General features: G+C 47.0%; 1 protein-coding gene across 5 annotated transcripts; it reads right to left on the bottom strand.

Annotated features, from left to right (window-relative positions):
* Positions 1-560: 560 nt before the first annotated feature.
* Positions 561-13,695, bottom strand: LOC542331 (NADP-dependent malic enzyme). 5 transcript variants are annotated; one of them, NM_001111913.2, is made up of 20 exons: positions 5,951-6,111; positions 5,463-5,731; positions 4,129-4,249; positions 3,961-4,035; positions 3,684-3,835; positions 3,484-3,589; positions 3,349-3,414; positions 3,138-3,233; positions 2,969-3,040; positions 2,800-2,883; positions 2,565-2,663; positions 2,350-2,397; positions 2,201-2,254; positions 2,014-2,112; positions 1,802-1,891; positions 1,636-1,713; positions 1,356-1,430; positions 1,165-1,255; positions 962-1,090; positions 561-876 (listed from the first exon to the last, which is right to left on the bottom strand). In NM_001111913.2, exons 1-20 carry the CDS (start codon positions 5,990-5,992, stop codon positions 788-790), a joined length of 1,935 nt encoding a protein of 644 aa, NP_001105383.2. In that variant the 5' UTR covers positions 5,993-6,111; the 3' UTR covers positions 561-787. The 5 variants fall into 5 exon arrangements, with proteins under 5 accessions (NP_001105383.2, XP_035815736.1, XP_020394777.1 ...); XM_035959843.1 differs by having other exon boundaries at positions 567-876; positions 4,129-4,306; positions 5,951-13,695; XM_020539188.3 differs by having other exon boundaries at positions 567-876; positions 4,129-4,291; positions 5,951-13,695.
* Between the last annotated feature and the right edge of the window lie 4,091 nt (positions 13,696-17,786).

The following is a 17,786-nucleotide window of genomic DNA, read 5'->3' as shown; positions in this document are numbered from 1 at the left end:
CTCAAGGGGTGTTTGGATGCAATTTTTTTTTTGGAGTTTTGAGGTAAAATCGTAGCATTGAAAAATACCATAGTATTTTTTGCTAAGAGGTGTTTGGCTACATTGTAAAAAAACTCTGTCTTGAATACCATGGTTTTGTAGATACCATGATATTTTTGGAGTATTTGAAACTACTCTAACCCAAAGTTTATCTATGACTAACCTTGCATATGTATACTAAATACCATGCTTTGAGATACTTTATCTTCAAACGGATTACTAAATGTGTAGAGGGATGTAAAAAAAATACAACAGTTCTGTCGTAAAATCTTAAAACAGTACTATTCTAAAATCATGTTTTTTTGAAAAACAGTACTATTCTAAAATCATGTTTTTAAATCTATACCACCAGAGAGAGTTATCTTTTTGCCGTGAGTATGAAATAGTAATGCCCGACGGGTATTTACTCATTGTCATCTCTAATCGAAGGTGAATATTTACTCATTGTCATCTCTAATCGAAGGTGAAGCAAATCAGATTCAACATATGCTTGCCTCACTTGTGTATTATTACTATTTTTATTTTGGTGCTCAAATCTAAATTGCATTTTATTTCTGCAATTGATCTCATGACAGGGACGCCCACAGCGCGCCAAATGTTCCAGTATCATATATGCATAGACAGGTACAGTGTCTAGCAGCCACAAAGGTGGTCAGCAGCAGGGCCAACAAATGAAAAAATAAACTACAACATTGCAGGATCATCTGCGTCGACATATTTTATTACTGCAGAATTGATCCCAGCAGCACTACCGGTAGTTACGGTAGACAGGAGTGTACATGCAGCTCTGTGCATATTTCACCAGGTCCCTTGGGGGAGGCAGACGGGTCGCCAAACCTGCAGAGGGAAGTGACGGTGTGGTGAACGCCAAGGTGTGGAATGGTGTCTGCACTGCAAAGCAAAACAGAGGGCACGTGCGTACCGAGTTCATAAGCTTTTGCAGCCACGGCTGCGGCAATGCGCGCAGAGATCTTTCTAATGTTGGTGAAGGGCGGGAAGATTGATCCCTTGTCGAAGTTCTCCTGTGTGGCCTGAGCAGCTAGTGCTTCCGCTGTTTGAACGAACGGAACATGAGATTTGGTCCCTAGTCTCATCAAGGTTTCCGTTTGGACGGGAGGTACTTACAGGCGGCAAGAAGCATGTCCTCGTGGACACGGATGGCTCCAGAGATAACAAGACCGAGGCCAAATCCAGGGAAAATGTAGGCGTTGTTCGACTGTTGCAAATAGCACAGTTGAGTTAGCAACAAACAACTTGTTATGTTTTTCCAGGTGCTTACACCAGCAAGATTTTGCATTGATATTAGACACTTCTACCTGTCCAGGTACAAAAACCTTCCCATCGTACTCCACAGGGTCAAATGGACTGCCACTGGCAAATATTACACGACCCTGAACGTAGAGTGCAAATAAAGAGATATGAGTTGCAAACTACAGAGTATGTTTCTTCCTAGAAATCAGCCACTTCTTTTATTTTTGGTCCAATTAGACCACATTTTAATAAACAGTAAACTGAAAACACATATAAACTTCTAGTGATGGCTACATTCAAAATGGTAGCCAGACAAATGCACAAAAACGCGATTAGGCAGCTCACCTGAGTCCAGTTATATGCTTCTTCAGCAGTACATTCAGAATGAGAGGTTGGATTTGACAGTGAAAAGATGATAGGCCTCTGCATTTATAATTAGCAATACCAGAGGTTAGCTTTCCATCCTCACAACATACCACCAACAATGTCAGAAAACAGGAAAAAAAATCACCTCATTGAAGGAAGCCATGGCCTCAACAACTTCTTTTGTGAATGTTCTTCCAACTCCAGACGTCCCAATCAGAACTGTAGGTTTGATGGACTGGAAGATATGAGAAAGGTTAGTAAATTCTTTTTTTTTATGGAAACAGCACAAACATGACAGCTTTTAAGTGAAGGCAGCAGCTGCTCAGCACAATCTTAAATGCACGTGATCGTGACTACCTGAACAGCATCGTACAAGGTTGTCAAGGGCTCATGCTCATGTGCCCAAGGTTTTTTGAATGACTGAACGGAGTTTTTACGAGAGTCAACAATCAAACCCTATATACAAAATATCGTGTTAGGACGTCAGATAAACAGGTCAGCAAATGTTGCACTAGAAACAACACATTTTCCTTTGGTTACACACCTTTGAGTCCACCAACCAAATCTTCTTGCGGCACTCTTCAATTGGAGCCGACGTCTATAAATTGATCCAACCAATACATGTATGAGTAAGAACTAGGACTAAGGAAACCTACCACACATTCAGATACTAAAACTATGTAGCTTAGTTACCTGTTTTGAAATCTCAAGAGCAATGAGTTCTGCAATACCAGTTCCAGCCTGAAATCAAATACATTATCAGAATCTTATCTATGGGTCTACTTTCCTCAACCAAAAAAGATTCTTACTAATGGTCACAATCTCAATTCAAAATATACTAGTTATAGTAGGCTTCGACAGTTGGTGACAAAGGAAATAACAGTTCACCAGGACATGTTTTAACTAACCTCCCCAGCACCAAGGAATAAATAAGTGTGCTCTGCCAAGGTCCTACCAACCACCTTGAGTGCTGCTAACAAACCTGCAAGGACCACTGATGCTGTGCCCTGCAAAAATTCATATTTCCAAATCAGTACAATCACAAAAGGCAGTAAACTGAAGGATGATGATCCCAACTAATTAAGGTTGCCCCCCTGGTATCGGTAAAAATAAAAATAAAAAACCATGGGTGGTTCCATTTACCTGGATGTCATCATTGAAAACAAGATGGCTCTTGCTATATTTTGCAAGCAAATTAAAAGCATTATGATTCGCGAAGTCCTCAAACTGTCCAAATTTTACAGTGTTACATTTTGGGATAAAGAGTAAATTGATCTGACATAGCAGAAGTACAATGTTGAGTCTAACTCACCTGAATGAGGACTTTCTCGCCGTAGATTTGCTTAACAGCAGCCATGAACTCTTCCATAAGCTCATGATACTCCTGCCATCATGGAAAATGCACAGATAAGATCTCAAGTGTCACATGTCACATATTTTGCCAATTCCTAACTCCCAGCAATCTCGACACAATTACATACCTCGCCAGTTGCACGTTTTTGCCGGAGTCCAATGTAAAACTCATCATTAAGCAGTTTCTCATTATTTGTGCCAACATCGATTGTGATAGGCAAACACTGCACATAATTTAGCATTCGCCAATTGAGATAACTTAGTTGTTTGTTGGTACCAAACATACAGGACCATTACAAGAGATGCAACCAAAAGGAGACAAACGATATGTTCGCTTACAGCTGATGGACGAACTCCTCCAAGAGCAGTGTATAGAGCAAGTTTGCCTACAGGAATTCCCATTCCCTGTAGAAGGATTAAGTATAATATAAACAAAGGCCTTCAAGTAATAAGCAACTAATGAGACAATCATACCTGAGAACCCAAATCTCCAAGTCCCAAGATTCGCTCACCATCAGTAACACAGATAACTTGAATGTTCCTATGTGGCCAGTTCCTTAGAACTTCTAGGACCTTCCCCCTAGAATGCACCTCGTGGTCAGTCCAGATCAAATATGTAGATGGTAGACAGCTGTATATTATTGTAAAGTTGAAGCAAACATAGGATAACATACTTGTCCCTCAAGCTGACATACAGACCCTGTGGTTGTCGAAAGATGGACCCATACTTCTGGCAGGCCTCACCTACAGTTGGTGTATAAACCACAGGAAGCAGCTCCTCCACGTTATCAATTAAAAGCTTGTAGAAAAGCCTCTCGTTCCTCTCCTGAAAACAGGAGGTGTTAAGCACAATGATGCAACCAACCATTCATTATAACTGAGCATCCCATATCAATTACGCTGGCCATCACAAGCTTTCATATGAGAGTAGAAAGGATAAACTGGGGTTACCTGAAGGTCCATCATGGCCATATAGCGCTGCAAAGGGACCTGGTACTGCCGCAGGTTGTGCATGATCTTCTTAATCTACATATCACATTAAATTGATCTTCAGTAAAAAGAAGAAAGAAAGGTCAGCATAACAACAGATACTGTTCTATCCAGTATCGTGCTCCATACTTGGAGTTCTTGAGGCACAACTGCAGGAGGAAGCAGCCCCCGCAAGTGGTGTGCATCCCTCTCCTTCTCCATGAAAGCAAGACCCTTGTTGTGATGTGGATCCCTCAAGAGGGTGTAACCGCTGATGTAGAAATAAGACTCCTCAGCGTATTTTTTCAACCAACTGAAGGAAACATATCTATTGGAAGGAATTATGGTTGTAGATTTAAAGAAAAGCTTTGCAACAAACGGTGAACATTCTAGAGCCCAGATGTCACAGAAAAGACAAATTCAATTTGGTAATATATTACCATAATATGGTTCCAGCTTAATATCCATTTCCATCATATTTCACTGTCGAAGGGGGGTAGTGGAAGAAACAAGACAAATTTGTATCCCGGTGGTCCAGCTTAGAATATACTTGCATGAAATAGGGAAATCCCAAAGCAAAGCAGGCAATTCCTGGCTTTGCTCAACTCAACGACTCTGGGCCTAAATCAGCATGAGCTCACCTATGACTCCAACTCAATTCAGAATTCTACATCAACACCAAAAAAACATTCTGATTGCAGAATTCAACAACACTATATTCGAGGCTGAAACTTGCTAGAAACTCCCATGAGAAATATGGTGATTTAACAAATCTAGACCATATCAGGCTGGAGCTTCTTAGCTAAGCTGAAGCACATTTCGATAAATTATTATTGAAACTAAAATAAAAGGCAAACTAAATGGTAGAGTTGCCTTCGGTGCAGCTAGTCGAGCAAGGGTGCACTAATAATAAAACAAACAATTAGTATGACTCCAACCCGATCCAGAATTCTTACATCAGCGCCAAAAAAACATTCTGAATTCAGAATTCTACAACACTACATTCCGAGACTGAAACTTGCTAGAAACTCCTATGTGACATATGGTGATTTAACAAATCTAGACCATATCAGGCTGGAGCTTCTTAGCTATGCTGAAGCACGTTTCGATAAATTATTACTGAAACTAAAATAAAACGCAAACTAAATGGTAAAGTTGCCTTCGGTGCAGCTAGTCAAGCAAGCTTGCACTAATAATACAACAAGCAATTAGATTGGACTAGACGCAAGCAAGCGATAGTAGAATAAGAACTAGTATGAACATGGTAGAGCTAGACAGCCAGAGCCCCAAAGCATTTACACTCCTAGACACGTCAGCTGTCAGCATCACGCGGACGAAACCCCTGACCAAACCCGGATCACCAACAGAGTCTGAACCAAACAAGCAAAAGTAAATAAAATCCAGATCGGCGCATCGTGACCTCCGCCCGCCCATCCAGATCCAATTCCCAAATTCACACCCCCTGCCGTGATTCGCCGGATCACCTTGCGACGGAGAAGGCCCAGGGCAGGATGGGCAGCTCCTCGGTGGCGCTGTCCTCGCCGTAGTGGTCCTCGACGACGACGCCGGCCGCGGCCGCGGCCACCTCCGCCTCCTCCTGCTCCATCTCCGCGGCGGAGCCCATTTTGACCGCCTCCACCGCCCTCGACGGCAAGGCACGCACCTTCGCTGCTGCGGCCCTCCGCAAAGTGTTCCTGTAAGTCCGACATCCGTCGCAGCTGCCGCCGCCCTCGCTTCGTCCTCCCTGCTTCCACTGCGGAGAATAAACAGGCACACACACACACGCGCGCACACGCACGCACGCACGCACACACAAAGCTCACATAGTCAGGTGGCAGCTTCGGCTGGCTGGAAGAGGAGAGAAGCCGCAATTGCGATGCCCGGCGCGCGGAGCACCGGCAATCGCTAGCTGAGGGAAGGTGCTGTAGAAACTAGAAGGTGGTTAGGGCTTTAGGCTGCTCGTGGAACGTACCAGGGAAGCGGGGGAAGCTGCGGCGGTGCGCGCGGAGATCATGGTGGCTTCTCGAGCTCGGCGGATGGAGAGAGGGAGGCGGGAGCGGCGCGGCAGTGGCAACGGGCGTCCTCCTCCGGTCCTCCCTCCCTCTTCGGACCGGAGCTAGTGGAGAGGGGAATGCGCGTGGCGACTGGCGAGGGGTATAAAAGGGAAACGAGGGAGCTCGGCTCGGGGCGGTGCGTGTGCGGCGCACGTGGACGTGGCAGCGGTGGGGTCGGGTTGTGAGAGGGTATTTTATGTCATGTTGGAATGCAATTAATAGTTCACTGGCTAAAATGTGTTAGTAGAATTAGTTGACTAATAAATGGCTGATTAACTATTAAATACTTGAATTAGATAATAACCTGATAGATAGATAGATAGATAGATAAAGGTGCAGTTAATAGTTAGTTGCACTATTAGTACGAGATGTATGGTCAAATGGATATATCTAGTCAATTTTAACAGCTAACTATTATCTTTAGTGCATTTAAATTTGATCTTTAATTGACTTTTTTTCTATCGCCCTCTGAGTTAGGACATATGGTTTAGTTGTGTGGAACCATCGCTTGCTTAGTTTTTTAGTGTAGCATTCATATATGTTGATATTTTTATGGAGTAATTTTGTCCACGATGTCACTTACACAGTTACACGTACGATGGCTTCGATCCATTTACAGACGAAACCCATCGTCAACATCAAAATGTTCCTCATTTGAGTCAAATTGAAGTAGATGTCGACCCCTATTGGCGCTCTACGACGCCACTCCCCAAGCCATCGATCTTCCCTCCTCTAGTCTCGTTTCGTCTATGTCACTCCAACGCTGCTCTCAAAGATCAGTCGTGGCCTCGCTCTACATCATCGACTTCCACGCTATCTGCAATGGCCATCCCCACCCTGTATCAGAGGTAGAAGCTTTGGATCTAGTCACGACAGTCGACCACGACTCCAAACTTCATTTATGTCATCCCTGCTCCCCGTGATGACCTTTACCACGGCTACATCCCCTCCACACACGTTCCCGCACTAGCGCTCGTCGCTTTGGAGTTCCTAGCGATGGTTACAGTGGTTCTACTACCCTCGTTGGCTTTCCCTCTCCCCACGGCTGATGTCTCCTCCCCACGATGGTGATACTCACTTTGGAACTGGTCGAGATGACAGGCTACAACTCCGGTCATCATGGTTTCCCGCTTTGGCATTTCGCACAACTAACATCCCCTCCATGCTCCTCCCTCCACTAGCACTCCTTCTTCGTGATCAGGTCACGTGTGAGCAGCTCTTTCAACGGTGGCATTGGATGGCCTAGGTACGTGTCAATGCCACTCACCCGCTATCATAAGTGTCCATGTTGGAGTCATTAGTGAGGCTTAGATGTAAAAGGTCAAAGCATAACAAGTATAGCCAGGAGTTTGTGAAGTGTGAGAGCAAGCCACAACTAGGAAAGGTCCATCCTCTTTGTGGTGATGTTCCCTTGCCCATTTGATTGTGGTAATGACTACATTAGTTCGGTTGATGCCATGCGTAGGTTCTAATTGAGTTTAATTTGTTGGTTTAGGTTCTTAAACAATGCAAATTTGTCATGTGAATGGATGCCTACACCGTGAAGTTTAAGTTAGATAGCATGATGAAAGGGGCATGATTGATTGTGCTAAAGATGAGCGAGTACAAGTAGTCATATGTGACTAAAAATTAGGACATTATTGTTTCTTTGAACAAGATGAATGGTAACATGAGCAAGGTAATTGAGCTAGAAAAGCAAGGAAACTATATAGTGGGAACTTTTTTGCTTTAATAATGTTTATCGGCTTCATGTTCTTGTTTAAGTAATCATATTGTTGTATGGATGGTCTTGATGTACTCAACTTTATGTGAATGTAACCTTGTTATTCTAGCTTCTTATGAAATTAAGAAACTAATCCACTATGATAAATGACATGATAGTAAACTTCCATGAAAAATAAAGGAGTGAAGATATAGATGTTCTAGGTACTTAAATAGGTACACAACTTTAACCACATGCATGCATTTACATAGGACTAACTAACACACTTGGTCTAGTCGATCACATGCCATGATCAAGGAGGTAAACTATGTCAATGTCATTGTCCCCACACCATTCGGGCATGGATGGACTGGGAGGCTCATCCTCATTAGCTTCTAGAGTCCAAATTTCTTCCCACATTTTTCAATCTTCTTCCTCATTGCGCCGAGGAGCCATAAGGTTGTATTGGCACTTGAATGCAGTGTATTCCATAATCTCAATGAGAGATTTCATGGTGCATGCTATCTATGTCATTTGGCACCCTTCCACTTACTCCTCATCCTTGTTTAGTCACCAGTGTAGCCACACAACTCTAAAAGTTGGCTATAACGGGTGAATAGGAAGCACCTAAAATTTCTTTCTCAAATACAAGATATAAACCGAAAGTTCATAATTTGGTGGGTAATAATAGAGTAATATAGCAGCGTATGTATTCAAGGATTATCATTTGCTATAAGCTAGCAACACTTGGAGCGGAATAGAAGCTAGCAACAAGATTGAATGGGAGATAAAGCTCAAATCAATAAGTATAGCAAGTATGAACCAAACAAGCAAAGATAAATGTGGTAAGAAAGTAACTAGCACAAGAGACACATGCATTTTCCTAGAGTTCGGATTCAGAAAGAACCATGTGTCTCCATAATGAGTTCACAAAGAACCGAGTGTCGTGGTTTTGAAAAATGGGGACTCAACTTCGCATGGTGAATCAAGTGACTAAAGAGGGGTTCTACTGGTTCAAGCTCGTGCCCTACGTCCAATGTACTGCTAATCATTGTATTCTTATAGAAGGTGTAAGTGTGAGATCGAGAGGAAGGGGGAACTCTGGCTCAAATGCTCTCTTCTCCTCCTCCCATGCATGTTCGTCTGTCTACCTTTTATAGTTCAAGGGGGAGGCCCTTACAAGGGGATTTCTTATCTGAATAAGGCTATGGTCCATCGTCTACAGGAGTACTTTTGACATAATCCCCCTGATGTCGTCTTCTAATACATGCGTAGGCATACACCAGGTATGGCTAATCGCTCCTCAGAGCACCTAGAGGGGGTGAATAGGTGATCCTACAAAAATGAACTCTAAACAACACAAACTTGGTTTATAATGAGTGTTAGTGGAAGCTAAAACCAAGTTGGTATGAGTAGAGATGGAGAGAGGAGAACTATTAACTTGATTGTTACTTTTAAACGTGTATCAAACTTAGGAGCAATAATACAAGTGAATATGAGAACTCAAAAAGACAATAATTGCAATAGAGTAAATGGACATGAGACACCACGTTTTTATCCCGTGGTTCGGCCAATGCCTACTCCACGTTGTGGTGACCTCCTTCGGCCAAGGGTTGCACTCAACCCCTCTCAAGTGATCCAAAGATCAAACTTGAGTACCACGGTTTTCTTCCTTATATCAAATCCCGGTTGTGAGGAATCTCCACAAATTGGAGTCTTTCATGCCTTACACAAGTGTTTACAATCAAAACAGTTTAAGGATGGGAGTAGAAACACACACAAGAACACAATCACAGCAACAACACGCACACAAGTAAAGAAAAGAGCGTAAGAATCAAAACGTCAGAGTCACAGTTCAAGAACGCGCTCAAATCTCTATCTAATGAATTAGCAGCGTGGTCACGGAGTATTGGAGTTGTAGTGTGCTCAAAGTATGCTTGTGTCCTGCTCCATGGCGCCTAGGGGGTCCTTTTATAGCCCCAAGGGACCAAGGAGTCGTTTGATCTTCATTTGGGAGGCCATGGTTGCCTTCTGTCCGCGGGTGCACCGGACTATTTGGTGCACACCGAACACTGCATAGTAGACGATCTCCTTCCTTATTCAGTCGAGCCGACCGTTGTAGATAGTTGATCACTTGGCACACCGGACAGTCCGGTGGCGCACTGGATAGTCCGATGCGACCTGGTGACCGTTGGCCAAGATGACATGTCCTGCGCAGATTGCGCGGATGACCGCTGGCCAGGCGCGCGGCTGGCACACCGGTCAGTCCGGTAAATTATAGTCACGACGTCACAACGGATTCCCAAGAGCGTCATGTTCACCGGATGACTAGCATGGGCATCGGACACTATTCGGTGCTCCAGACTGTCACAAGTTTGGCTAATCTTATCTAAACACCATTTCTCCAAAATAGTTCAACTTGAGAAGTTTCCTAGCACTTACATAAACATAGTTAGCAACAAAAACAATTTACTAAGTGCTAGAATTGTACCTTGTTCATTTAATGTAATAGGATTTGCAATATACACCAAATGCATTTTCCTGTGTTTCTCAAATTGCCTTTCAAATACCTGTGCTTATGCTCATACATCACGTTGTTAGTCCAAGACAATGTGTTGAGCATTTAATCACCAAAACAATATAGAAATGGCCCAAGTGATCATTTCCCTTTCAGCACCGTCCCACCCAGTATACGAGTCACAATAGAGACTCTGATGCTGAGGTTCCAAGTGGCGGAGCTTGGCTAGCCCCACATGGCAGAGTCAGGGGCCATTAAGGGTCGTTCGTGGTGACCTTTCCTATTGACGGAGACCCTTTGTAACTCACTTGGTGTGTCGTAGCGTCAGCCAAGACGATATTTGATGGTGTCGTGCCTTTATCGTGGTTGGCATGGGTCAACAATGCTGGTCGTGTCCTGATGTCAGGCAGGTACAGGCATGCACCTATTGTGTGTGTGATAGATGGTCATGTCACCGGGACCCACATATGTACTAGCCCTTGTTATGGGCATTTGCTCCTCCGCCTTGCAGAATTGCTCATCAGGATTTGGTCGCACCGCCTACCTCGCAGGGTTGCTTGACGGGAGTGGGTCGTCATATCCACCTCGCAGGGGTGCTCGATAGGAGTTGGTCAGCCTGCCCGCCTCGCATGGTTGCTCGGCAGGAGTTGGTCGGTATGTTCACCTTGCAAGGTTGCTCGACGTGAGTTGGTCTATAAGGAAAATGGACCCCGGGCCATTTGGCTAAAGGAATTTTGATGTTTGATGATCAACATAACCTATGGACTAATATGTTTGCTAGTGTTTGTATTTATAGTTCACAGAATACGAAGAGGGTTGGACTAAGGAACTGAGGATGCAACACCTAAAAAAGAAGGCATAAAAGAAGCATAGAAGTGTTGGGGCGAAGGCGAACACTCCACCCTTCGCTCTACGACTTCGTCCTCTCACCGCGCAGACGAAGGCTACATCCACGGAACACACCAGAACAAGCCAAGAGCGCCGACCGGACGGAGGCCTGTGCGGCCCCCTTCGCTCTCGTGTTGCAAGACGAAGGCCCTGTCGATGTCTATGGACCTCCCGCGTCCTCACCACTGGGGGAGGCCCATGTGTGATTCGGCCCATAGTGATAGGCCGGCGAGGACAAGTGCGATAAGGGTCGTGTCTGTAATAAGGTTTGCCTTAATGACTATCTGTAACCTCCCCTCGAGGGAATATTCTGGGGATAAACCGGGTACTCGAGGATCTAAACGTCTTTGACAGGGATAGGCAGCCCCTCGAGTACCTATAAATACCCCCGTACAGTGCCCATACACGGGAGATTAACCAAGCTTTTGGTATTCCGTGCTAAACTTTGCAAACACACTTTCCACTTCCTCGTTGGATCAACTTGCCCAGGCAGGCATGTTCCAACATTTGGCGGCCACCGTTCATGCTACGAAAAACAACCAGCGATGGCCCCCAAGAGAGCAAATTTGAAGGCTGCCCCATCCATTGACGACGCGGCGAGGGCAGCGTTACTAGCGGAAAAGAAAGGCAAGGCCTTCACGGACACCACCCCTCAAGAGGCCTTCGAAGATGACGCTGTCAACAGCAAAAGACAGCGCCAAGACCACCCCACCCCCGATGGCACTGTACGCACCTGCAGTTCCGAAGGCGCACCACCACCAGGCTTCACTCCACCAGAGGGTGAAGACACCATAGAGGACGGAGAAGTCATCGGCATCTCAGCCGAAGACCTGCTAAAGCTGCAAGCTCTGCGCATCAAAAACAACCACCTCCAGAAGCAGTAAGAAATCCTCGAAGCCAAGCGCCAACGAGTCACCATGCAAGCCAAGGTGCGTCAAATGATACAAGATGAGGAGCAGAGAGCTCGGGAGCTAGATTAAGAGATCGCGCTCATGCAAGGCGAAGGCCAGTACAACCTGCAACACGTACCCCTCGCACCGCCAGTGCCTCTCCAGCAGTACATCCAAGTCGGAGACCCATTCATACCACAGCGTGGCCTCTTCATTCCACCCGCTGTAGCTTTCCAAGGGATCAACTATCTCGATGAGCGAAGCCCTTGGCTCCGCAACTCCAAGCATCGCCCTGGCCTGCCAACTTCAAGGCCAACACCTACCCAAAATACAACGGTAGCACCGACCCGGCTCAGTACATCATGATCTACCAGGTAGTCTTCGCATCGTCCGGAGGGGACGATGCCACAATGGCCAAATCCTTCATCATCGCACTCGAAGGCCCGACCTTGACTTGGTACACCAGGTTATTGCCACTGTCCATTGACTCCCAGAAAGGGCTTCGCGACAAGTTCCTGCTCAACTTCCAAGGGTACCGACCCGATACAGACGCCCTGACCGAGTTATCCCTCTGCAAGCAGCAAGATAAGGAAACCCTTCACGAGTACTATAGGAAATTTCTGACGCTCAAATCGCAACTGAGCCATCAGTTGATGACCAAATCGCAATCCACTACGCCATGAGCGGTCTTCGGGCAGGCGTCCTGTACAGTCATTGCATCAGGGACCCACCCAAGAATCTACAAGAGTTATATCAATTATTTGAGGAATATGCCAGGTCTGAGGAGCTCCATCAACGCAAGTTTGAGTCTCCAAGGAAGCCCAAGGACCCTCCACAGTCCAGCAGAACCTGGACCAAGCCAGCGCAGCCAGAATCTGGCAGGGACAATCGCAATCATCAACAGGTGCACAACATAGCCAATCAGCACTCAGCCGGAGAGAACACCCGTCGTCAGGAATACCCCACCCAAGGCCGCGGCAACGACACAAGAGGAAGAGGCAGCGGACGAACACAGCAGCCGCACAGATTTTATTGCTTGTTTCACGGCGATGACTGCGCACACCCAACAAGGGATTGTCCGGAGACCAAGGCCACCAGGGACAGAATGTCCAGAGCACAACCAACCGACAACCAGAGGGTCGTCGCGCACACTTACCATCACCAACAACCATACCACAACGAACAAATACAACATCCACCCAACCACGCTTACCAGCACCATCAAGAGGTGCAGGTTCTACCTCCACCGCCTCCGCATAACCCAAACCCTTCGCACCACATCCACCCACCGCAAGCACCCAAACAAGAAGACTTTGCAGAGCCACCATACCACGGAGTCATCCACATGATCACTGGGGGATCAAGCGTAGACTTTAACACGAAGCGACAGAAAAGGGAACACTACCGAAGTGTGAACCATGTCGCTCTTATTGGCCCAGTGGTGCAAACAAAGTGGTCCCATGTACCGCTCACTTTCGATGCCAGAGACGTTGACTTGCGCAGTGCTCCACACGTAGACGCCATGGTGATCAACTGCAGGGTAGCAGGCTGGGATCTACACAAGGTGCCAGTTGACAACGGTAGCCAAGCTGATATCATTTTTCTACATGCCTTCGATCGCATGGGAATAAGCCATAGCCTCCTCAAGCCTGCGGATAATCCACTCTACGGTTTCGGCTGCAAGGGCACTTTCCCCGTCAGGAAGATAGAGCTCCCCCTGTCATTTGGCGTCGCACCCAATGCACGAAGTGAGCAGGTCACCTTCGACATTGTCGACATGGTCTACCCATACAATGCCATAATGGGGGCGGGGCTCGCTCAACAAATTCAAGGCGACCATTCATGGACTCTACCTCTGCATGAAAATCCCAGGTCCGCAGGGTGTGATCACTGTCTACGGTGACCAGCAGACAGCACACAACATCGAAAGGGATTTTGTTCTAGGGCAACGAAATGTACACTGCCTCATGAAAGAGCGTGAAGGCTTCGAAAACAATCGCCCAGTCGAAGACGAAAAAGTCAAAGCGCAGCTCCAGAGCAACGATGGAACGAAGGCGGTACCCCTCTACCCAGCAACGTCGAAGCAAACGGTAATAATAAGCGAATACCTGACCTCGCGAGACGAGGAAAAACTCCTTTCTTGCCTCTCCCAAAACAAGGATGACTTCGCTTGGTCCACCCTCGATCTGGTCGGGGTCAGCCGCTCCATCATCGAGCACAGCCTAGGCATCGACCCTTCGGTGCGCCCGAAAAAGCAGCGACTGTGAAAAATGTCCGATGAGAAAACTGAAGCAGCCAAGACCGAGGTACACCACCTATTGGAAGCCAGATTCATCGAGCCAATCGCTTATCCTACATGGCTTGCTAACGTGGTCATGGTGCAAAAGAAGAGTGGCAAGTGGCGCATGTGCATAGACTTCACAAACCTGAATAAGGCTTGCCCCAAGGACAACTTCCCCTTGCCACGGATCGACAAAATCGTCGATAGCGCAGCAGGCTACGAAGTCATGTCACTCCTTGATTGTTTCTCGGGGTACCACTAGATTTACATGAAAGAGGAGGACAAGGCAAGCACAAGCTTCATTACACCCTTCGGCACGTACTGTTTCGTACGAATGCCAGTGGGACTCAAGAACGCCGGATCAACCTTTTCTCGCCTCATCAAGAAGGTCCTCGAAAGCCAAGTCGACCGCAACATTTTCACCTACATAGATGACATTGTCATCGCAAGCAAAAACAAAGAGGATCACCTGACCAATCTCGCAGAAACATTCGCCAACATGTGCGACGCACGACTCTAGCTCAACCCTGAGAAGTGTGTCTTCGGAGTTCGCCAGGGGAAAATACTTGGTTACCTAGTAACGCACCGAGGGATTGAGGCCAACCCAATTAAGATCCAAGCGATCATCAACATGGCACCTCCACAGTCCACCAGGGACGTCCAGCGCCTGACAGGCAGATTGGCAGCCCTGAACAAATTCATCTCCAAATCCACATAGCGTAGTCTACCCTTCCTCAAAACATTGTGTGGTGCAAAAGACTTCACTTGGGGACTAGAGCAGGCGGTGGCCTTCGAGTCGCTCAAACAACACTTGTCCGACCTAGCAACTCTCACAAGTCCCGACCCCTCGCTGTCGCTGCTTCTCTACATTGCGACTTCACCATGCGCAGTCAGCGCAACATTAGTGCAAGAGCAGGACAGCGAGGCAAAAGTCGGCAGTGCCCAATGTACTACGTCTCCGAAGTCCTCACAGCTTCCAAGTGAAACATGACTGAACTCGAGAAAATTTCATACACAGTTGTCATGGCTTCGTGCAAGCTACGACACTACTTCGAGGCATTCAAAGTATGGGTCTCTTCGGACAGGGGTCTGGGAGAATTGTTCAGGAACCCGGAGGCATCCGCCAGAATTGCCAAATGGGCAGCTGAACTATCCGGGTACCACATCACCTTTGAACCCAGAACAACAATCAAGTCACAAGTCCTGGCAGACTTCATCGTCGACTGGACAGGACCTGTGTGGCCACAAGAAGAATCCTCGGAAAAAGTTTGGACCATCCACTGCGATGGTGCAGGGTGCTATGCGGGGGCAGGCGCCGCGACGATTATCACATCACCCGCCGGCGTCAAGTATAGATACGCAACGCGCCTCAGCTTTGCTTTAGAGTCCGACAGGTGCACTAATAACATAGCAGAGTACGAAGCCGTCATCCTGGGACTTCGCAAATTATGATCCCTCGGTGTCACCACATGCATAATTAGGACAGACTCCAAGGTCGTCGTTGGCCAGATCGAAAAGGAGTACTCAGCAAAGGAGCATGTGCTCATGCAATATCTCACCGCCGTCCGCAGCCTCGAGAAACAATTCAAGGGTTTCACCCTGCAGCATGTCGACCACAACAAGAACGAAGAGGCCGACGCGTTGGCCAAAGCAGCGGCCAAGGGCGAGGCCCTGCCCTCTGACGTGTTCTACCACGTCATCGGCACGCCAACCGTCCACAACCCCGAAGGTTTGCAAATAACTCAGGACACCGAGGGCCATCAAATCGTCAACCTCATCATGGTCGAAGACTGGCGGGCCCCAATAACACTATACCTGCAAGGCCACTACCATCCAACTGATCGCAATGAGGCCAAACGGCTGAAGCACAGGAGCAGGGACTTCACAATAGTCGAGGGTCAGCTGTACAAAAAGGGCATCAGCTAGCCTATGCTGATATGCATAACCGAAACCAAAGGCATAGAAATCCTCCACGAAGTCCACAGTGGAACCTGCGGCTCACACTTAGGACCTAGGGCCCTTGCAGCCAAGGTGATTCGTCAGGGATTTTACTGGCCCGCGATAGTTTGCACCGCCAACCGAGTCACCAGGTCATGCGAAGCATGCCAAAAGTTCTCTGCTCGCTGAGGCAACCCTTCGCAATTCACCAAGCTCATCGCCCACACATGGCCACTCCAACGTTGGGGACTGGACATCGTTGGACCACTGCCTACAGCTCAAGGGAACCTCAAGTTCACCATCGTCGCCATCAAATATTTCACAAAGTGGATTGAGGCCTGGGCAGTCTCCATGATAACAGCAAAGACCGCCCAAAAATTCTTCTAGCAAAACATTGTATGTCGCTTTGGAGTCCCGTCCGAACTCACAGTCGACAACGGCAAACAGTTCGACAGCCAAGACTTCAGGGAATTCTGCAGTTCCATCGGCACAAAGCCTGTCTTTGCCTCTGTATACCACCCACAATCCAACAGTGTCATCGAACGCGCCAATGGCAAGATTTTTAGTGCCATCAAGAAAAGGCTCCTTGACAACAAAAAGGGCAAATGGGCAGACCAATTACCCGAAGTCGTATGGGCCATAAATACGACAGAGTGCCGAGCAACCAGGTTCACACCCTTTCGCTTGATGTATGGATCCGAAGCAATGACGTCGCACGAGTTAAAGCATGGGTCCCCCCGAACAAACAAATCAGTCGTCCCCGAAGTCGACGAACCAACCTCCAAAGATCTCATCGACGGAGACCGTGTCCTCACCCTGCATGCCCTCAACAAGTATCAGGTCCAGACCAAAGCATGGCATGACAACACAGTCGTCCCAAGAGAATTCAACAAAGGGGACCTCGTACTTGTAAGGACCACCCGAACAGAGTCCCAGGGCAAGCTAGAGCCGAAGTGGGAAGGGTCGTACATAGTCAAGACAAAGGCATCCCCCAGTGCTTACAGGCTAGCAACGTCATCCGGCGAAGACTAAGAACACTCATGGAACATCGATAATCTCCGAAAATTTTTCTTTTAAGATCCAAGGCCCAAGCGCCTTTGTAATTCTTCAAACAATGTTATTCAGGCCTGCACTCTTTTCCTCCCAGGGGTGAGGTTTTTAACGAGGCAGCTCCATGTAATATACCAACGAAAATCCCCCGCAAAAAACTTCAAGCATCATTACCATAAGTGTCGAAAAAGACCGCTCTGACGGTCTTCGACATTCGACATATACAAAGTCACCGCGACAGGTAGCATAGACTACCCTCGTGTGCGACAAATCCGTGCAAAAGCCGCCTAAGGGTGTAGTCGGACAAGCACAACAAGTTCACGATATGAAGTCTTTACTAAAAGACAAATCCATGCAAAAGCCGCCTAAGGGTGCAGCCCGACAAGCATAACAAGTGCACGATACGAAGTCTTTACTAAAAGACAAATCCGTGCAAAAGCCGACTAAGGGTGCAGCCGGACAAGCACAACAAGTGCACGATACGAAG

The sequence above is a fragment of the Zea mays genome, chromosome 6 (genome assembly GCF_902167145.1).
Source record: "Zea mays cultivar B73 chromosome 6, Zm-B73-REFERENCE-NAM-5.0, whole genome shotgun sequence".
NCBI lineage: Eukaryota > Viridiplantae > Streptophyta > Magnoliopsida > Poales > Poaceae > Zea > Zea mays.
The sequence above is the reverse complement of the archived record's forward strand: the minus strand, read 5'-3'. Positions and strand labels throughout refer to the sequence as shown.

What these genes read in the sequence shown, in the direction of transcription:
- LOC542331 (XM_020539186.3), bottom strand. Translation starts at nt 5,992, where the DNA reads ATGATCTCCGCGCGCACCGCCGCAGCTTCCCCCGCTTCCCTG. An exon ending in AAAAACGTGCAACTGGCGAG is followed by an intron (nt 3,041 to 3,137) that starts GTATGTAATTGT and finishes CCATGATGGCAG; the next exon opens with GAGTATCATGAGCTTATGGA. An exon ending in CCATGGCTTCCTTCAATGAG is followed by an intron (nt 1,714 to 1,801) that starts GTGATTTTTTTT and finishes TTATAAATGCAG; the next exon opens with AGGCCTATCATCTTTTCACT.